The sequence below is a fragment of the Varanus komodoensis genome, unplaced genomic scaffold (assembly GCF_004798865.1).
Source record: "Varanus komodoensis strain SLA01 unplaced genomic scaffold, ASM479886v1 scaffold1, whole genome shotgun sequence".
In the NCBI taxonomy this organism is placed as follows: Eukaryota; Metazoa; Chordata; class Lepidosauria; order Squamata; family Varanidae; genus Varanus; species Varanus komodoensis.
In genome coordinates, this window is record NW_025335268.1 from 131,873,991 (window position 1) to 131,893,121 (window position 19,131).

At 39.0% G+C, this 19,131-nt stretch overlaps 1 protein-coding gene across 2 annotated transcripts in view; it reads right to left on the bottom strand.

Moving 5' to 3' along the window:
• Positions 1-624: 624 nt before the first annotated feature.
• The window catches only part of CD34 (CD34 molecule), a 45,219-nt gene continuing 26,712 nt past the window's right edge, over positions 625-19,131 (bottom strand). The window contains exons 5-9 of one of the 2 annotated variants that reach the window (XM_044446866.1): positions 18,637-18,720; positions 12,000-12,129; positions 10,552-10,604; positions 5,809-5,973; positions 625-2,500 (exon numbers count right to left, since the gene is read on the bottom strand). In XM_044446866.1, coding sequence (XP_044302801.1) covers positions 2,312-2,500; positions 5,809-5,973; positions 10,552-10,604; positions 12,000-12,129; positions 18,637-18,720 — 621 coding nt within the window. In that variant the 3' untranslated portion in view covers positions 625-2,311. Of the gene's footprint in view, positions 2,501-5,239; positions 5,405-5,808; positions 5,974-10,551; positions 10,605-11,999; positions 12,130-18,636; positions 18,721-19,131 lie in introns of those variants that run through there. The other variant, XM_044446873.1, reaches the window with a different exon arrangement.

Genomic DNA, 19,131 nt, shown 5'->3' on the forward strand with positions numbered 1-19,131 from the left:
TTGAGTTACAAAGCCAGAAGAAGCTGGGAATATCTGGGAATATCCTTTATCTATCTGGAACTACCATTTGACTTTGCTCAAGTGGGGTTTAACCCAGAACTGTATGAAATTTCTATTTTCTTTGTAGAAGGATTAGAAAGTCCTTCACTCTTGTCTTCAAATCCCAGGGGAGGTTCTCTTTGCCTTTCTATACATTCTTTTACACAACAGAAGATGGTGCTGTGGTATAGAACAGAATTGCTAAAATATATCAGCCTTCTTTAGCAAATAATGATGCCATTCAGGAAAATATGTCCATACTGATTGACAAAAGGAACAAAAAAAAAAAAGAAAAAAAAAGAAAAGAATTCATTTCAAATCCTGGGTGTGTTTTGCACTGTATTCTACATTCTAAATTATATTTACAAAGTCAGCAAATTCCAGGGTGGCACAGGACATGGGAGGCGGGGGCAGGGAGAGTAAAGCACCAAGTGGAGAAACAATTTTCTAGCATTTGGGCAAAGAGAAAAGAAGTACTAGCATATGGCATGAGACCAAGCCTAGCTAATTGAAACACCTGATGTGATTGAGCTTCTATTCACAATATATTCTAAAATATGAATTTTAAAAATTAGATCCGAAGGCTCCAGTCCAAAGGCACTTTATTTAAGTTACGGCACACTCTGTACACATCTATGTAGAAGTAATTCCAATTGAATTTACGTTCTGAGTACGTGCTTATAGAATTGCATCTTTAGATGACTGACAATAGTGATAATAGTGCCATTATTGTGAATGTGCTCATTGATTTCAAGAGGACTTTGTTAGACAGGATTGAGGACAATGGTGCCATCCAAGATTGTGCTAGTGGGAGTTCTAGGAAGTGAACTTCCCTGCCTCCTCCTGCTCTTAGCAGCCTTTGGAAGCGCTAATAATGCTTCACAGATGGGTTTGTGGCCCTGCTGAATGGGTTGGGCTTTGGCCCAGTGGCTGAGGGAAAATCACAGATCCTTGAAAATATAGCAGAGGCATTGTATGTGAAGAAGTGTCAGTTGCATATGAGGCCCCTACCCAATTTGGGGGGTCCCCAATTCCCCCTCAAGTCTCTTCTACCACAGCCCACTTCATTCAAGAATGTCTGTGTAGCCTGTGGGTATGTGGGGTTCTGGGGATTGCTGGGGAAGATGGTGGCATGATAGTTAAGCACCTGGAAACTCCCTTCCACGAGTATGGTGATGGATATCATCCCAAGTTTCTAGTGTTTGTTTTCTGTTTTATCACCAATAATTAATTGCTCTATGGTTTCGATTCCATTTTCTCATTATATGACTATGGAAGACAGAATCCTCAAAGAGAGATGTTGCATCAATGGAACACATGAACAACATCTGTCATTCAAGCCCAGTTGCCTATTTTACTTCTAGACTGATTATGAAAGCTGTCTTTCCATATTTTATCTTGGTTTCTAAATTGAAAGTACACCATTTTTTCTGTGGGAAAGCAAGCTAAAACAGAATTTAATCCATATTGTTTAGTGGGATTACTGAATGGTGTTTCAGAAGGTTTAGGATAGGTTGCAGACTTACTGTCACTCAGTGTTAAGGGCAATGCAGCGCAAAGCAGAGAGGTGGGGAGGGGTGTCTGAGTTGGATGTAGAATCCAACCAAAGAAATAAGTTTGGGAGTGCTCTGTGTTTTGATACACATTTTTTCAAACACCCAGTTGGTATTTTTAGTAATTTTGGCATGGTGAACAGATCTAAGAAATGCACTACAATATCCTCCAAAGGGAATTATTTATATCTTGAAAAATTAAGAATGTGGCTTCAAATTGAATTGGACCAGTCACTCTAATGGCCATGTATTTGAGCATTCACATAACTGATTTCACTGACGAAAATCTCCCACCATTCATTGACATTGCACATCTTTACAGTAAAATCGCCCTCCCTTCCCCACAACACTATGTGGACCTGTAAAATGATTGTCTAACAATGACAAATCTCTAAATTTCAAAACAACATCCCTGTCGTTTCCCTGGATGAATTGTTGTGAAGGCTGGTCACATCTCATTTTGATCTGAAACAAAGTGCGATAAGTTACCGAGAACATGCCCAATCCCACTGAAGCAGCTTGCTAAGCAGAACAAAACTTGAACACAGCTAACTCCTGTGGCAGCTCTTGGAAAATGTATGCTTTAGGGTGGGACTTTGAGCTCTTTGTAAAAATAAAAAGGATTATGATTCCATTTGTGATACTCTTGCATCCCATCTCCTCTATATTTTCATTCTGGATTTGCAAACCATATGAAAAAGGCTTTGGGCCACAGCCTTTCACAGCTCAGTGTCAGCAATGTGAGGCTGGCCTGACTGTCCGTTTTTTGAGCTTGCCTGGCCAGTCCCATTTTCCCGAGCCCCTCCGTTGATATTTGGTTTTTCCTGCAGGTCGGAGTGTTCATGAGAGGCCACAGAGCTCACAGGGTTGCCATGGCTATCATTTTCTGTGTAATATGGATCTTCCCCCTAAATGGGTGATACAATAACAAAATAGAGAGTTAGACAAGGGCATCACATGGGCAACAAACTGGTCTAGAATCCACATGGAAGAAATGGCGTTTCTCCTTCCAATCATTTAATCTACTAGGTAGTAATATTGATTTCTGTGAACAGGAAGACACAGGAACTTGGTTTAGAAGAGGAATAACTTGCAGTAGCCTCTGAATCATGGTAGTCAGACTAAACTGAATGCAGTAAGAGTAATAAAGTGGGGCTGACCTTGAAAACTGTTCAGAAGCTGCAGTTTGTGCAAAATATGATAACTGGGACCAGACTAATAATTGGGACCAGAAGGTCAGAACACGTAACACCAATTCTGGTCCGTTTGCACTGGCTGTCTATGTAAGTGCTTTCAAGCCCTATTCAAGGTCCTCTTTTCAAACTATGAAGCAGTTTGTGGCTCAGGACTGCAATATCTGCTGAAGGACCTCTCCCAACCAGAACTGACTCAGATTCTCTGCTCAGCATCTGAGGCCTTCTTCCAAGTGCCCCTCCAAGGGAACCTCAGTTGACAGCAACACAGAGAGGACCTTTTCTGTGGCAGCCTCCTGATCTCCCCACTGAGGCCCACCTGGAACCTTTTTGCACCAGCTCTGAATAGCACACAAGGGGATTCATCTCAGCTGCCCTTAGCAGACCAAGTTGCATGACCTTGTCTTAATTATTTAAGTTGTGCAATGTTCTTTTAATTTTATGATGTTTTAATGTTATTTTTACATTGTATCTTATGAATGTTGTATAGTGCCCAGAGAGCTTTTGGCTATTGGGCAGTATAGAAATAAAATAGGAATAGGAATGGAGAGCTGTCCTATACTGGACTATTTGTCCGGCTAGTCTAGTATTACCTACTCCAGCTGGCAGTAGTTTCAGGGTCTCAGGCAGAGAAATTCTTTCCAGCACCTGTTTCCTGATCTGTTTTAGCTGCAAATGCCATGAACTGAATCAGGGACTTTCTGCTTCCAAAGTAGGTACTCTGACCATGGAGTTGTAGTCTTTTCCCTGGAGCTGGAAGAAGTCTAACTTAAATTCTTTGTCTTTCATGCACAATGCTACAGGCATGTTTATATGCATGACAAATATGCATGACATGCACAACAGGCATTGGCAATCCTTACGTGTGGTACTAAAAGGATGAATTCATTAAGGCCACAATCTTATATATGTTCAGACAGAAACACATCTTGCAACTCCCAGCATAGCTGGCTAGGGCATGCTGGGAGAAGTAGGGCTGTCTAAGCATACATAGGACTGCATCCTATTTCTCTAGGCTGCCTAATGCTATAACTGACCTCATATGGGTGTGAGAACTCATTTAAAACTTGTGGGGTATTGAACACTTGAAGAGGAGTATGTTTTTCAGCTTTCCAGTAGAAACATTTCTGCTCCAAGATCTGCTTTTATACATGTATACAATGTTTCGGGGTGGTCAGAAAAGTGGGCAATGATCTGACACTATTTATTTTTAAAAATTTTAACATAGGTACTAACTCAATAAATGGACAGCAGCCCATCCTCTAGGTTTGTGATACCACTGGCAGCCAACCAATCAAAGGTTTATGACAGAGATGGGGAGCCTCCAGTCTTCAGGCCATATGTGGACCATGAGTATTCTCAATCAGCCTGCAGATTTATTTTGCTCTTATCTCCAGCCAGTGAACAGTGATCCAGTGAGAGGTCATTAAAAGATCCTGAGTTGATTGTTTTACAAGTATAGAGGTGGTTGCACTGGGCCTTGTTCATTTGGCCTCATCTATCACTGGAATGTGGCTCCCAAGAAATGCTCCAAAATAGAATCTGGCTCTGAAGCTGAATACATTTCATCCCTGCTGGTTTATATTATTCAGAAAGGGGATTTAGTCCAGGTCCATGGATGTGGTATCATATGTAAATTGGCCCTTATTCAGGTAGGATACTATTTTGTTCCAGAAAACAAAATTTCGGTAAGTAAAATAAATATGTAAATACAGTGTTAAAGGCCCTTTGTGGACCATTCCCTCAATGTCCCTTATTAGGAATAGATCATGTTACACATATTTAGGTTTTCTGATGATCCATAGAGATCACGTTCTGATCAGCTCAAGCTTTTCATTTGCCATCCAAGAATGAGCAGGGGATTAAAGAAATTCAGTTTGTCATATCTCTGTGAGAGATTTCTTTGCTGAAGGTACCTGTTCAGCAGGTTTAGCTTGAAGGACAAATCCTTCTCATTTAAAAAATGGTTTAAGGAAGGAAGCTTAAATGAAAAAGCAGTGGGCAAGGAAAGGAAAACAGCTTTCCCATTATATTCCCACCCTATATTATGCTTGCCAGAAGTTTTGTTCCCAAGAACAGGGATGGATGATTTGTGGCCCTCCAGATGTTTTAGCCTTGCATCCCTCTTCAACATTGGCCATGCTGGCTGGGGTTGATGGAAACTGTAGGCTAAAACATCTGGGGGTTACACATTTCCTATTGCTTCCTTAGAAGCAATCTTTGTCATTGTTTTACATGCAAACATGTTTAATGTGTATTTAAGCAGATTAAACCCTCCATTTTCTGAGTTTGTGTAGTAATGTTTGCACATCTCAAAATGATGAAATGTATCCACATTTTTTACAATTACAATTCTAACTGTTAAGATTAGAAACTGGAAGTTTTCAGAAGGGTGCAAACAGCCATAAATGGGGAACATATAAAAATTAGAAGTCAACAAAGGTATCAAAAATATCATCTTTCTTCATGTCCTTTATTGTCATAATTTGTTAGCTGAATGGTAGGGAGCAGTCCTTAGTACAGCCAATACACAAGTTGAATTTAACTTGAATTTAAAACAATGATGTGCAGAAAAATATAATTCACTCTTGAAGGGTGTTTGCGACTTATGAATTCTTACTGTTGAGCAAAAAGCACATATTATAGTTAGTAGTAATATTAGTGAAATAGATTTTCTATAACTAAAAACATCACCTATATTATCAGTAGTGTAAAAACATGAAGGTCTCATTAATTCAAAACCTGGAATGTAGAGTGCTTGAATAACCACAAGTGCCTCAACCTTTATATTTCCCTGCCTTAACAAGATGGATTCATTGATAGACAAAAGCTATGCTAATCAGTTCTGTGGAAAAGATGCTTTGGTCTTTTCATCATTATCCATTTCCAGTAGAACCTACATACAGGGATTGTTATTAATGCTTGTAAGACTTAGATTTAGCTTTCTAGAAAGCTTCTGGCATTCTCTCCTTCACATGAATTTAGAGTTCCATCTACTTGTTTTGCCAGCTATAAGCACTAACCAGCCTCTCTCCCATGGAACTCCAGCTCCGTCGTTTCATGAAGTGATATGCAGCCAATCCCAGAAATGCCAGCAACAAACCAGAGGTGACTAAGGCAATAAGTGTCTTCCGAGAATAGTCCTTGTGACTCTCAATGTTCTCCTTTTTATAGGTTTTTATTCCTAGCTGGAAACATACAAAACAGAGCCAAAAATGTCATAAACAGGAAACATATCACATTCACAGGCTCTTCTATTTACACCAAAATGCTTTGTTCAGGGTAAGGTTAAGGAGCGAAGGGAGAGGAGATAAGAACTGTGGCCAGAATTTCCAGAAGCGTTTGTCACCTCATTCTCACTCCAGTCTTGTCCCATGGATTTCCAAACCTACATTCCATATAAAAGTACTAAGGACTACAGCCTAAGTGACTTATAGTCACACAGATAACATTTTCAGTTTAAAAATGAAAATCAGTGGAACACAGTACTCTTACTCCTGGGACTTCTATAAAGATAGACACTTACTTGGGGCTATGTGCAATATAACACAATGCACCTTTTAAACTTGTTTTCTTCCTTCATGAGTGCATTTGCATATTTGAATGCACACAAACATCTTTTCTAAGTACCAGTCTAGTTCCGAAAGAGTCTTAGGCTAGTTTAATGGCTTCTGTCTACTTCCTTAACTATGGTACCAGTCTTAAGTGTCCTGTCTTGGATAAATTCTCATACCTGGATTAATATGAATGTGGAATATAAAGTGGGACCTGCAAGGAAATCCCAGATCACACCTTGCCCTGATATTCAGTTCAACAAATATCTGGAACTCCTAAATGAGATCTGAGTTTTGGAAAAACTGTACCTCATACTGATTTAAATGCCTCTTATATATGAGTGTCCACAGGAGTTTTCCAGGTGTCAGGCAATACTGCAAGGTGGTATGTTAATTGTGCATACTTGGGAGTATTTTGCTTAGAGTCACATTTCATGACAACGGAAGCCTACACAGAGTAGAATCAAAGCCTGTGAATTTGACTGCACTAGAGGAAAAAAGTGATAATTTTAACTTCACTCAAGAAACATCAAAAAATCCAACAAAACTTTCAAGGAATAATAAACCAAAAACCTCATAGCAAGAAAGAGAAGATTCATAAACACAGTGCAGCAGTCTTGAAAGGGCCACACTGGGCATTTTCTGGCATTATTGTCCTTTCTATAACACTGGTCAGCAATGGAGTCCCCTTTTCCACAATAACCTCTTTCATCTTGGAAACAGTGGTGGCACACTGGACAACACCACCGAATCTTTGGCAGTGCAGAGGAAAGAGTACGCTTGAGCCGCTTGAGCAAGGCTTGGGGTTCTAGAGGCATCTTGACTACTCAGTCTACTTTTTACAGCCCCTCTTTACATCAGCTCATGTAACACAGTTTTTTGTGTTACTTAGATTTTGGACTGTACACCTGTTTGTTTGGAACATTTATCTCAAACTGCACTATTTGTGCCTGGTTGCGCATAAGTCCATCCCACTTCTGGATGTTCAGAACAGGTCTATTGCTTCTGGTAGATCTGCTGGCCAAACTGTGACAAAGTCTAGGAAGCAGGTCTGACCATACAGGTGGGCCTAGTTTTTGCAAAATGTGTGCATTAGGTCTATCTGTTGTTTCTTGACAATGGGACAATGGTCAACCACAGCCGACACTTTCCATTCTTTCCTTTGATTGTTTAATTCCTGAAAGGGTTTTCATATAATAATGCTACATCTCCCACTCAGCAAAACAAAAATACTAACACGGAGCTACTTTACAAGGGCTGGCAAAATCCACACTCTCAGCCACAGCTGTGCATGTGCTGTAACAGACTGTACCTGCATCCACTGGCAAGCTAATGTTTAAAATATCATTTGTCATTCTCATATAACACTGGTCCTCTATCAGCTCCACTGGCTCATGATTGAAGTCCAAGCCCAATTTAAGGTGCTGGTGTTAACCTATAAAGCCCTAAATGGCTTGGGACCAGGATTCCTGAAGGAACTTTATATTCCTTCCGGTGCCAGGTAAAAAACTTTTTATTTACCCATCATTTTAAGAATTTGAAATTGTAATTGGTTTTAACATCCACAGTCACTTTTTGTTTTTGCTTTCACTTTTGCTTTGGACTTTTGCTGATATTATGTTTTTGTTGTTTGTGGTGGTTATTTGTTGTTTTTACTAATTGTTATATTTTTTGTTATTATTTCTTGTTGTTCTTAGTTGTTATAATTTTGTAGGCCATCCTGGGGTGTTTTTCTCATGTAGGATGGGATATAAATGTTTTAGATAGATAGATAGATAAATAAATAAATAAATTCAGACTCAAAAAACATTTATTATTATTTCTCTAGACACTAATTGTCATAAGATTATTCACTGCCTAAAAACCCTAAAACACTGAAGTAGGGAAATTCTCAGAAGATGATAATACTTCTTTTAAGCATGGAAGGGATCTGATGAGGTCCTGCAACACCCCAAGAGACCAGTTTCCCTGCCAACATCTAATTTCCAATAGTTATCTTGAGTGACCGCTGCCCTGCAGTAGACTTTGCTGGAAACAATACACTGGATGCCTCCCACTTTCTCTGGTACCATGAACTTACTGGAACTTGTTCTGTGTGCTGAACCTGAGGAAATCTGGGTCTTTTGTTGTGATGCTTATGAACTGATTCCTGACTAGCAACTTTGTTGTGCTCTGTTAACTGCCATTTTATTGGGACTTTAATGGGTTGTAGCTAATTACTGGAATTACTGCAATAAAAGGTTTTATTAAGACACATGCCTCTGCTGCAAGAAGTCAGGTTCTAACATCCATTGCCTTCCACTCTAACCCTCCCAGGTCACCTCTGAAGTCTATTTTCTATCAGATGGGTTTTGGATATTTGAAGTGAACCCTGCTTGGGAAAGATCAATGCTTAGACTGAGATCATGATTCTAAGGAGCCTAGTTATTTCCTTCCCCCCATATTTTCCTGATGAAAATTGCCCTTCTTGAACCTTCTCTTTGCCCTTTGGGGAAAAATTTAGATATACGAATTGGGGGCATTCTGGCAGACTTTTACATGCTTTTTACATAGTTGTAAAGAAAGAAAATCTAGTTATGGGCTTGAAACATCTTATCTAGTTTGGTACTAAATGTAGGAATGGTGCTGCTACAGAGCCTGGTAATAGAAGAGTACATGTATGTTTTTCTTTGTCAAAAAACTTTAGCATTGGAGGCAAAGGGAAAATTAGATCTATTGAAATGGTTTATGGGGAATGGTTAAAGTTCCTTTCCAAGCACTCTGGCTCAAATCCGTTACCCTGGTAAGTTCTTTTAACTTAAAAAGAAATACATGAGTCGTGAATTTCCTGGGCTACATTTAGTTTAATCTGCAGTCATTACAAATACTGAAAATGTTACAGCTCTCAAACCAGTCTTTAGTACCAGTTTATTTTAATCTTCCAACAGTGATTTTCTCTTTTGAACATTGGGTCAGTGTGAAAAATGGAAGTTGGGCATTGTTAAATGTGCAGCCTTGCTTATTTTAAAGTTAATTTTCCCTATCTCTGTCTTGGGCTTTGTAATCTCTCCCTGCCAAGCTGACACCCTTATGTGCAGAAGGCCCTTATGGATTGCATCCTGTTATTTCCTGAATCAGACCCAATTTTTAACAAGTTATTTTTCACCCATGACAAGAGCCCTGCTTCCCTGAGATTTACGGCATAGCAGCTGCAACGGCTATGGGCACATTTAGCTGTTCAAGTGCTATTTTTACAGGTGCCTGGAGTCCAACTTTACAAGCAGAGAGCTGCCTCGCTGGGGAATAGAGAGGATTAATTAATTAATGTATTATCATGCTTTGAAGATGTAAAGTGCCAAAAAAGTGTTATGAATTACTACTGAGGTTCCTGATTAGAAATACTTTAGCAGTGCAGGCTAGCAATATAATTGGGCAAACTCCTATGGCACATTCTTATACAGTATTTTTTAATCTGATCAACCCAATGATGATGACTTCACAATACTGAAGCACATCTTTCTGAATATGTTTTCATACTGTTCATCTGTAAAACAGGAATAATCTGTAAGCGAATATCTCAATGGGCAAGTATTCTATGGTGTCATTCTGCTAATCCAAATTTCCTGTTCCATAATAAGTGGCTGATAGCACCTTAGAAAGAGTGTTAGTTTGTGCTGGAGGGCCCTTACACTACAGCAACATAATGTGCATTGGCAGAATGAGACCATATGATACTGTCCAGTATATATAAGGAAATACTGTGCAGTCATGTGTAGGGTATCTTGTGTCTGGTGTGTCCATATGTGAGATACAGAAAAAGAATGATAGAGAAGACTGTTCGAATGTTCAGTAAATGTGCTGAAAATTTGCTTTTAATTTGTTTCAAATTGCACCTCCACCCAATTGTATAGAGACCTTTGGTTGTTGGATGGTATAGAAATTAAATACTAAATAAATAAAATTATTCATCCACCAGGAAAACATGCAATTATGGCCAATCTATTTTCTATAAATAGTGTTGTTTTATCTAGGATAAATTTAATCTGAATACTGAACATTAAGCCTGCATTCCTCAAAACACAACAAACAACCTCCCCCAACATATCCCAATACATTTATATGATTTCCACAACCCGCACTCAGAACATTTTATTCAGATTTTAAAATACTTGTAGATATTATAGTTTCTTACTACATGTAAACTCCATATGTAAATATTCAGAAATTTTTTACCTTAGTCAATGCAGACTTGTAATTTGCAAGAATATCTTGTAAAGCATCTGTACCTGCAGTTTCCCAAATCAAAAAAAAACAAAAACAAAAACAAAAAAACCCCAAACAAAGAAAAAAGCAAAAACAAAACCAGGAAACACCCAAAAAACAAAGTAAGATGAATTACATAACAGAACTTGTGTACATTTGTAATTTTTCTTTGGTATCTATTATTATAAAACTGGAAAATGCTATTTGGACATTAAGCTTTTTCATGCATACAGCTTCAATAACCTTTGCATTTTATTTAGGCTGTTTATCAGACTGATGAAAAAAGAAAAGAAGCATTTGTATTGCAACTGAGCATTTTGAACAACTCCAGATACACACTGCTATTATTAAGCAATTAAAGTGAGGACTGCCATTAGAGAAAAAGCCTGTTGCTTTTCTTTCACAGGGCCAGTATACTTTCAAGGAGGAACTGGACGGGCTGTCAAAGGAGTTCGCTCGTAACATTCACAGCCATCACTCATCTGCTAATACACACAATTTTAGATGAATATTAGAATGCTTTTGCAATATATGATATGCAAAGAGATACTGGTTGGACTATAGTTGTGGAGAGATTCAGGGCCAGATTAACATTTTTCAAATGCAGCATAGCAGAAAATAGTATGTGCACTCATTTTACTTCTGTGTACATTCTGTGTAAGTACACATGGTTCCTATTTGGACTACTACTGTATCCCTCTGGGAAGTGTGATAACCTTTCTTCCCTGTCTTTTCGCTCAGAAGTCCATCACTACCTGAAGGGGCAGATAAAAAAGCTGGGAGTGGAAATTTCCATTTGAGTCCATGGAGCCCCCCCCCCCCCCAACTCCCCAGTTTATTTTCCTGCAATGGGGGATGTTCCATTTCAAGGGAAAGACTCCCTGCCATTCATACAGAAACTCGGGTGTGCTTTCAGATGAGGATATTATTGCACAAATGCCCTGCCTCACTTATTATATTGTCCAGGATGTTCAGATATTGACCCTATTTGCACAATCTAAACAGACCAAGTAAATAAATAAATACAATTATTTTAAATAAATACACCCACTGCGGCTTAAATCCTGGATGCATGCTAAACATCTAGCCATATGAAACAACTTTCACATAACATACAGTCCCTGAATTCAGACGATATAGCAAGCTGTAGCTATGGCTTGAATATCATAATGGCTTAAATAAGCCATGATGGGCTGTTCAAAGACACGGTAGGCTGAGTATGTGAGCTGGCCCACTGTTTGTAATCATTCCCCTTTCTTTGGGATTTCCTTTGTATTTTTCTTAAGGAAAATTATTTAAGAAAATGAACAACTGCACAGTGCCTTCTGATTAATAAGGCTAGAAGCTATCTGTCTGAAGTGCCCTCAGTAGCCCATAGCTTGTTGCTTATGAAAGTTAAGTAAATTAGCTCAATTCACCTTTTCCATTAACTCCAACAAACAGGTTACAGCCATGATGCTCATTGGTTTCTGCCAGTTTGATGTGGCATGCCTGCTTTTCACAAAACATCTCTTCTAGGACATTTCTTTTCATCACTACATAATCTTGCTGGAAAGGGCCAAGGGAAAAAAGACAAACAGACATCAAGCACTTTCTCTTTAGCTTTTCAGCTTTAATTTATACTATATCAATAGCAGTTGGTAAGATAGGGATTGTCACCTTCCGTAATGCTGAGCATCTTCTGAAGATGAAAGGGTGCCCAGGCTAAGACCTTTTTATTCAAACAATATTTTAACAACATATAATATTTATAGGTTTTAATTGTGCAGCCAGGGTGTTTCCGGGTTTTATCTGTATTTGTATTATATTTATTTATTTGTGTGAGCTGTCCCGAGGCTATATAGTAAGGGGACAGCAGACAAAAGCTTTAAATAAATAAATAAAATAAATAAGGGTTCAGTGCTTCACACAGTTCCAATAGTTTGTGGACCTCATGGCCAGAGGATTGTGTGAGTTAGAGGTTGGCAGTGGGACACCAGAAACAATTATCTTAAGGAACTGATGAGAGTTAGGGACAGCAGCTTACAACCCATGTTCCTGGCTAAGGATTTTCAGCTCAACTACAATAGTATAATCTGCCTCAAGCATGCAAAGGAATGTTACATCATCATGTACTAGTGAATGTTTGGTGCCTACTTTGTGTGATGGGTTATTCTTAGCAGAAAGTGAGGGTATGACTAAAGGGGCTTAGGAGGACCAAGCTTTACACCATGGATGGACAATTTGCAGCCTTCTAGAGGTTTAAGCCTAACACATTATACTTGCATTTATAAGGGAATTCTTACTGATCTAATTATAAAAAGGGTAAAGGTTTCCCCTTGACGTTAAGTCAAGTCATGCCTGACTGTAGGGGGCAGTGCTCATCTCCGTTTCCTAGCCGAGGGAGCCAGCGTTTGTCTGCACACAGTCTCCGTGGTCATGTGGCTGGCATGACTACATACCGAAGTGCATGGAATGCTGTTTACCTTCCCACCGAAGTGGTGCCTTTTTATCTATTTTCATTTGCATGCTTTCGAACTGCAAGGTTGGCAGGAACTGGGATGGAGCAATGGGAACTCACCCCATTGTGCAGATTCGAACCGGTGACCTTTTGAACAACCAGCACAGCAGCACAGCAGTTTAAACCACTGTGCCACCTGCATCCTTGATCTAATTATGAGTTGCTGCTAATTATAATCAATGGCATTTTAACATTTCATAATAAATGTTAAATAAATAAATGTTAAATAAAATAAATTCAATTTAGGAGTGTCCTCTTTAAGCCTTGAAATTACAAGAAGCCAAGACAGCTCTTATTGTTTTGAAATAATGAACACCATCTCCTTTTTCATTGTCACCAGGGAAGAGATGAGGGAAATCACAAACAAACATTTGGCCTTCCTGTTTCAGAAATGCCTTGAGTAGTTTGGATGACTCCTTGTTCACATGTTTCACAAGGGATAAAATCTTCCCACACAAGAGATTGAAATAAAGTGATACTTCTTCTCCTAAACAATTGTAACTCTTAGGTGGGAGGAGATGGGGGAGACATTATGGTGTTGCAGCTTTTTCCTCCTCTTGGTCAATGTGTGCGTCAAACAGGATGGAGCTTCTGGAATTCAATATATACATGTCCTGAGGGTTGGGATCAGGGCCAGACACTTGTAAATCAGAGCCAAAAATAAATATTCTAAAATAACACAATGTTCTAGTCTAGGCAGGTTTGGTGGATGGGAAGGCTTAGCTTGAGCTTTGTGACTTCAGTTGAATGTTGGGTTTTTCCATGTCTGCTACAAATTCAGACAAGGCAAGCTATAAATTGAAACTACAGCCATCACTGGTCAGAAACTTAGGATCCCCACCCACAGATTCTTTAAAAAAATTACAGTCCTTGCATGATATCTCCATGTGTAGGTATTATCTGGACCAGCAAGTGATTAGTAAGTTATATCTGAAGTAGTCCCTAAATAACTTTCTATTGACCAAGGAACCAATTTCCTGGAACATACTTACTCCAAGAGAAGCAGAACATTAGGGAAAGATAGGAAATATAAAGGAATATCATGAGTAAGACTGTAACAGTATTCTCTTTTTTCAGTGTTAAATCTTGTTCATCCTGTTGCAGAAAGGGAAGGAGGTACTTTGGATAACACATTGAATGAATAGCTTGTTATAAGTCAAAACAATGTTGTAATCCTTTAACTAAAAATCCAGAAGTGTCTGAAACAGACCATTTGGTTAGACAGATAATTGTTTTGATTGGGAAAGTCCATTCTCTGTGGACACATCTTATCTAGACTAGAGGAACTTCCTCCCTTCTGTACTTCCTTTTTCCAGCTGATTTCTGATTTAGCTTTCACTAATTTTGTTTCACCGTTGTGAGCAACTGACTCCTTAAATCCACACACTGGCCATTATACTCTTTCTTCATAATCTTCATCAACCCTCATCCTTCGTACCCCTTTCATCCCTCTCTCAATTCTATATTTTTCTGCTCTTCTTACCTGCTTTATTCCATGATGCTTCCTATTTCAAGAACAGACTCCCTTCACTATTTATCAAGGGACTCCCCTGTCCACCTTGCGCTATTAAGCCCAATTTCACTCATCCTGCATAGCTGCTAACCATGATGTCAGAAATACTGATATGGGCAGAATATTTGGCACTTACTAGGCTAGAATAGGAGCAACCATAGAGGCGGCAGTTAGCATAAAAAAGAGCTCTTATTTATAATAAATAAATAAGTAAAGGATCTTATTGCAAAGGGGGATATTTACTTGGCATTTGCTTTCCCTGACAGCTTGCATTTTGGCAGCTGTCATGAGAAAGCGATGTATGTATGTATGTATGTATGTATGTATGTATGTATAAATAAATCTCTTTACAGCCTCTCTGGAACAATGTCCAAGGAGGGTACTTGCTGCACTTTGCCAACATGTATGCCCCAGGACATTGCCCAGTTGAGGCTGCACATTTTGGATCCACAGAAGTGCACACTTGTGCAACTCTAATTAGTTTTAATTACAAACAATATTACATGCACTTGAGGAACAAAACCAAGGTGACCGAGCAGTGACACCCCTCCAATCTGCCACTTGGGCACTTTGGAGTGGCTATTGCTGGCTGTCAGTTCAGAGATGATCATCTGTAGTCTCTAAAAGCAATGGGAAGAGATGGGGGAAAGCCATGTTGAGCTGAAAAGGAATAACTATCATGGTGGGAGGCACCAAGCCAGTGGCAAGAGGGATTTGCTACTCTGGCCAAATGACTTGCTTGCTGCTTCCCTGCACCCATGATGGGATAAATTGCTCAAGTAGATCAATTGCTCAATATGACAGCCTATCATAAGTACAACACTGCTAGAACAAGGCATGGATTGTCAGGGAGGCTTGTTGCCCAGCAACTAGACACCCAGGGGGAATTCACACAGTGGAGCAACCTACTTGGCTTGTTAATCATGATGGGTTGTTGTGTTGTATGAAATTGCTTAGTAGTTTGCCTAAGGCCAGCTCATGAAAAACCCAAAATCAGACGTTTGGATTTCTATTACAATACAATAGCTCAGTGTACTAACTTCATATATGATATCCCTGATTTGTGCTTTTTGCATTACTCTCCTGCCTTTTTAAAGTATGCTAAGCTTCATTCCCATTATGCTTTCTGTGAATGGTTCCTGAGAGAAGAACAAAAATATTTCTCCTAAGCATCCACCAGGGAAGTTACAACATGGAAAACACATCTGTTTCTGAAGAGATTAAGTCATCTGATGAATATCCTTATTCCATTTTTTCCATTCAAGTTCAGAATCTAGATTTCAATCTCCAAACAAAACAAGAGAATGTTGGTATTTGCCAGTCAACAGCAGAGCTGGTACCCACAATGAAAGAGTGCAACTTTTTTTTTTAAATAGAGTTGGTCTGTGGGAATTTTTTATTAATATTTGGCCTGTCAAACCAACTGGATTTGTAAATTCTTGCTACCAGGATAGTACCTGTGAATTGCACAGATGAGTCAAATACTTCCCATTCTAGAGGGGATAGCACTCCCCCTAACCACTCAGGTTTGTCATTTGGGGATGCTTCAGGTCTGGCATTGCCACTAGAAACACAAATAGATATGGTGACACAGAGCACCTTCTGCCAGCTTAAGCTGATATGCCAACTATCTGGACAAGTAAAACCTACCTGCAGTTCTGTTAATCTCTCCACTGGGTTCCTCTAAGATACTACACTGGAGGCTACCTTTGAAAATGATCCAGAAGCTTCAGCTGATCATAAACAGGGTCTGGCCCATGTAATCATATTGTGCCTGGCCAATTCAAAGTGATAGTATTACCATTCAAAGCCCTAAATGGCTTGGGACAGGTTACCTGAAGGATTCCCTCCTCTAATTTATACTTGGCCAGATGCTACAATCACCCTCAACATCCATCAGCAGGACCTGCACCAAAGGAAGTAATGTGGATAGATATTAAGAAGAGGGACTTTTGCAGCACCCTGGCTATGAAACAAGCTTCTCAGGCAGGCTTGCTTAGTGCCTGCATTGCATTCTTTTCTGGCCTCAGCTGAAACTCTTCCTATTTTGGGGCATTTTAGTCTTTCAGTTTCAGTTTTAGATCTGTATTTTAAATATTTGTCTTGTTGCCAAGAATTTCCTTTGTTTTTCACATCTATATTGTAGTATAATTTCAAATGTGTATATTGTATTTTATGTTGTATTTTATGTATTTGGTTGTTGTGGCTATTTACAGCGCTTTGGCTATTCAGTGGCATAGAAACAAACAAACAAACAAACAAACAAACAACACCTCAGGCCTAGGTGTCCCAGCCCGGGACTCTGACGGTCTCAGGATGGAACACACTTTTCTTTGCTCCACACCTTTCCCCCAGCTACTAATTGGCTGGTAGCATCTTGGCTTTGATGCACTTTTTGCTGGATTTCAAAAGGTTGAAATGCCTCCCCTCTGGCTTAGATAGTGGTAGTGCGAGCTTTAAATTAACCCATGCTGGAATTTTGGTACTTTGACCCCTGTGCATTTAGCTTTGGGCCCTACCCTTTTGCCTTCAGACCTGCTCACAGCTGGAGTGGAGGCATCCAAGAGCTTCTCAGAAGAGTAGCTGGCCCTTGAGCTAAAAGAATTTCTCAATTTATGTTTAGCTGAGTTCCTTATAACTCCCTATAACTGCAGACAGCTTTTGAAAAATCATGGCCCTGTGACATAAGTTAAGCACACACAAACTCTACCCAGCTCACAGTGTTATCACAGAATGCTTTATGTCTGTGAAAATGGAAGTTTCAGAGTAAAATCTGGTAAAACTGTTCCCACAGACTTTGCATGGCAAATGGGAGGGAAAACACTTGCATGTACTTTTTTCTTTGCTGTGGAAAGAATTCTTGAGAGAACATCAGAGTTTCCTTTATACTGATCAGAGATATAAACCCACTTACTGGCAAATGCCAACAGGAAAAGAAAGAAGCAGCTCAGGCCAATCTGTATACTGGAAACTGAGACACAATTATCAATTTTCTTAAAAATAGCAGTTAAGACAACATGAGACGCAAAGAGTTTGTTTCTACCGTGTAAAGATTAGTTAAGAGAAAAGTTTGAAAACTTTGTTTGTTTAGAACACTTTTTAATTACAGAATGCAATGCAATAATGCGTGGTAACTCTGTTTTAATTTACAGCATTGGTGAGAAAGATCTTGAGAAGCAAATGCCACTCCTAAATACACATACTCTAAGCTAAGGCCCACTGAAATAAATAAGATGGGCAACATGATCCTATGCATGCTTCTTTGGAAATAAACACATGCTTCCAAGTAAGTGTTCAGTCCTTCTCACAGGATTAAGAAATAACCAGGCTGCTATAAATAAATTTGAATAAGACAAATTTAAGCATACATTGCATCTGGAACTTTATGGGATTGATTTTGCATAACATAATACAGTCTACTCTTGAATTTTTCAATTTCAAATTAGAAAAAGCCAGATATATCATTCAGCTATGAATTTTATTTCCACTTGTGTGTTTCAATAATTAAATACTTAATTATTAAATCTTTCCTAAGGCATAGTCATGATCATCAAAAACTGTTCAGTTTTATGAAATTCAATGGACTGTATTTTATGTAATTTTATGTATTTTATGTAATATTGTTGCAATCTGCTTACAGATTCTTCAGGCTAGTTACAACAGAATATAAGTTTAACAACTGAATAAATAAATTTTTGTTGTAATCTATGAAAATCCCTATTTGTGAGAGCACATCTATGTTTGCACAACACAAGAACCTATGGTGAGCAACAAGCCACAGTGAGTTGTCATGTTGAATGAACGCAGACCATTTCCCACCTTCAAAAGTGATTTAGAAATTATAACTGGTCTGACATGCAACTCTCAGAGATCAGATAGTATAAATCCTGAAAGTGGCACTTGCCTTAGTTGCCTGTTTCTGAGCAGATTTCAAGCTACTGATTAATAAAATCCTAAATACTATGGGAGTCAGGTATCTGAAGAGATGTCTCTCGCAGCACCAGCCAGCCATTCCATACTGTTGGATCTGCCTGTTACTTACACATGTTTGGGTCTCATTGAACGCCAGGCATATCGCGTTAGAGTGGGCAGTCACTTCCTTGATCTTCACACATTCGATACTGCTCTAAACAAACAAACAAATAAAAGGTCAAAAGAGAACTGGTATTGTGCCAAGAAGCAGATGAGGCCCTGTGTCTGGTGCTATTTATTTGTTTGTCACATTTGGATCACCACTCATCAACCTACGCTCTCTGAGCTGCTCACAGAACAAAGTACAAAATACAGCATTGACATACAAAATTTAATAATTCAAATGCAACAACAGTAAATACAGTCTTAGAACTCCTTCCTAGCAGAGATAAGTAAAACCACATTTGCACCTCAGATTAATAAGGCCCAATAAAACCTTTGGGAGTTTCCCTATTTTTAAGAAAATGCAAGCTATTCCACCTGGGTAAATAAAAATAAAACTGGTTTTGAAAAGCCCATAAGTAAGGCAAAGGGCGAGCCTCTGGGCATGGCTATTCTATAGGTA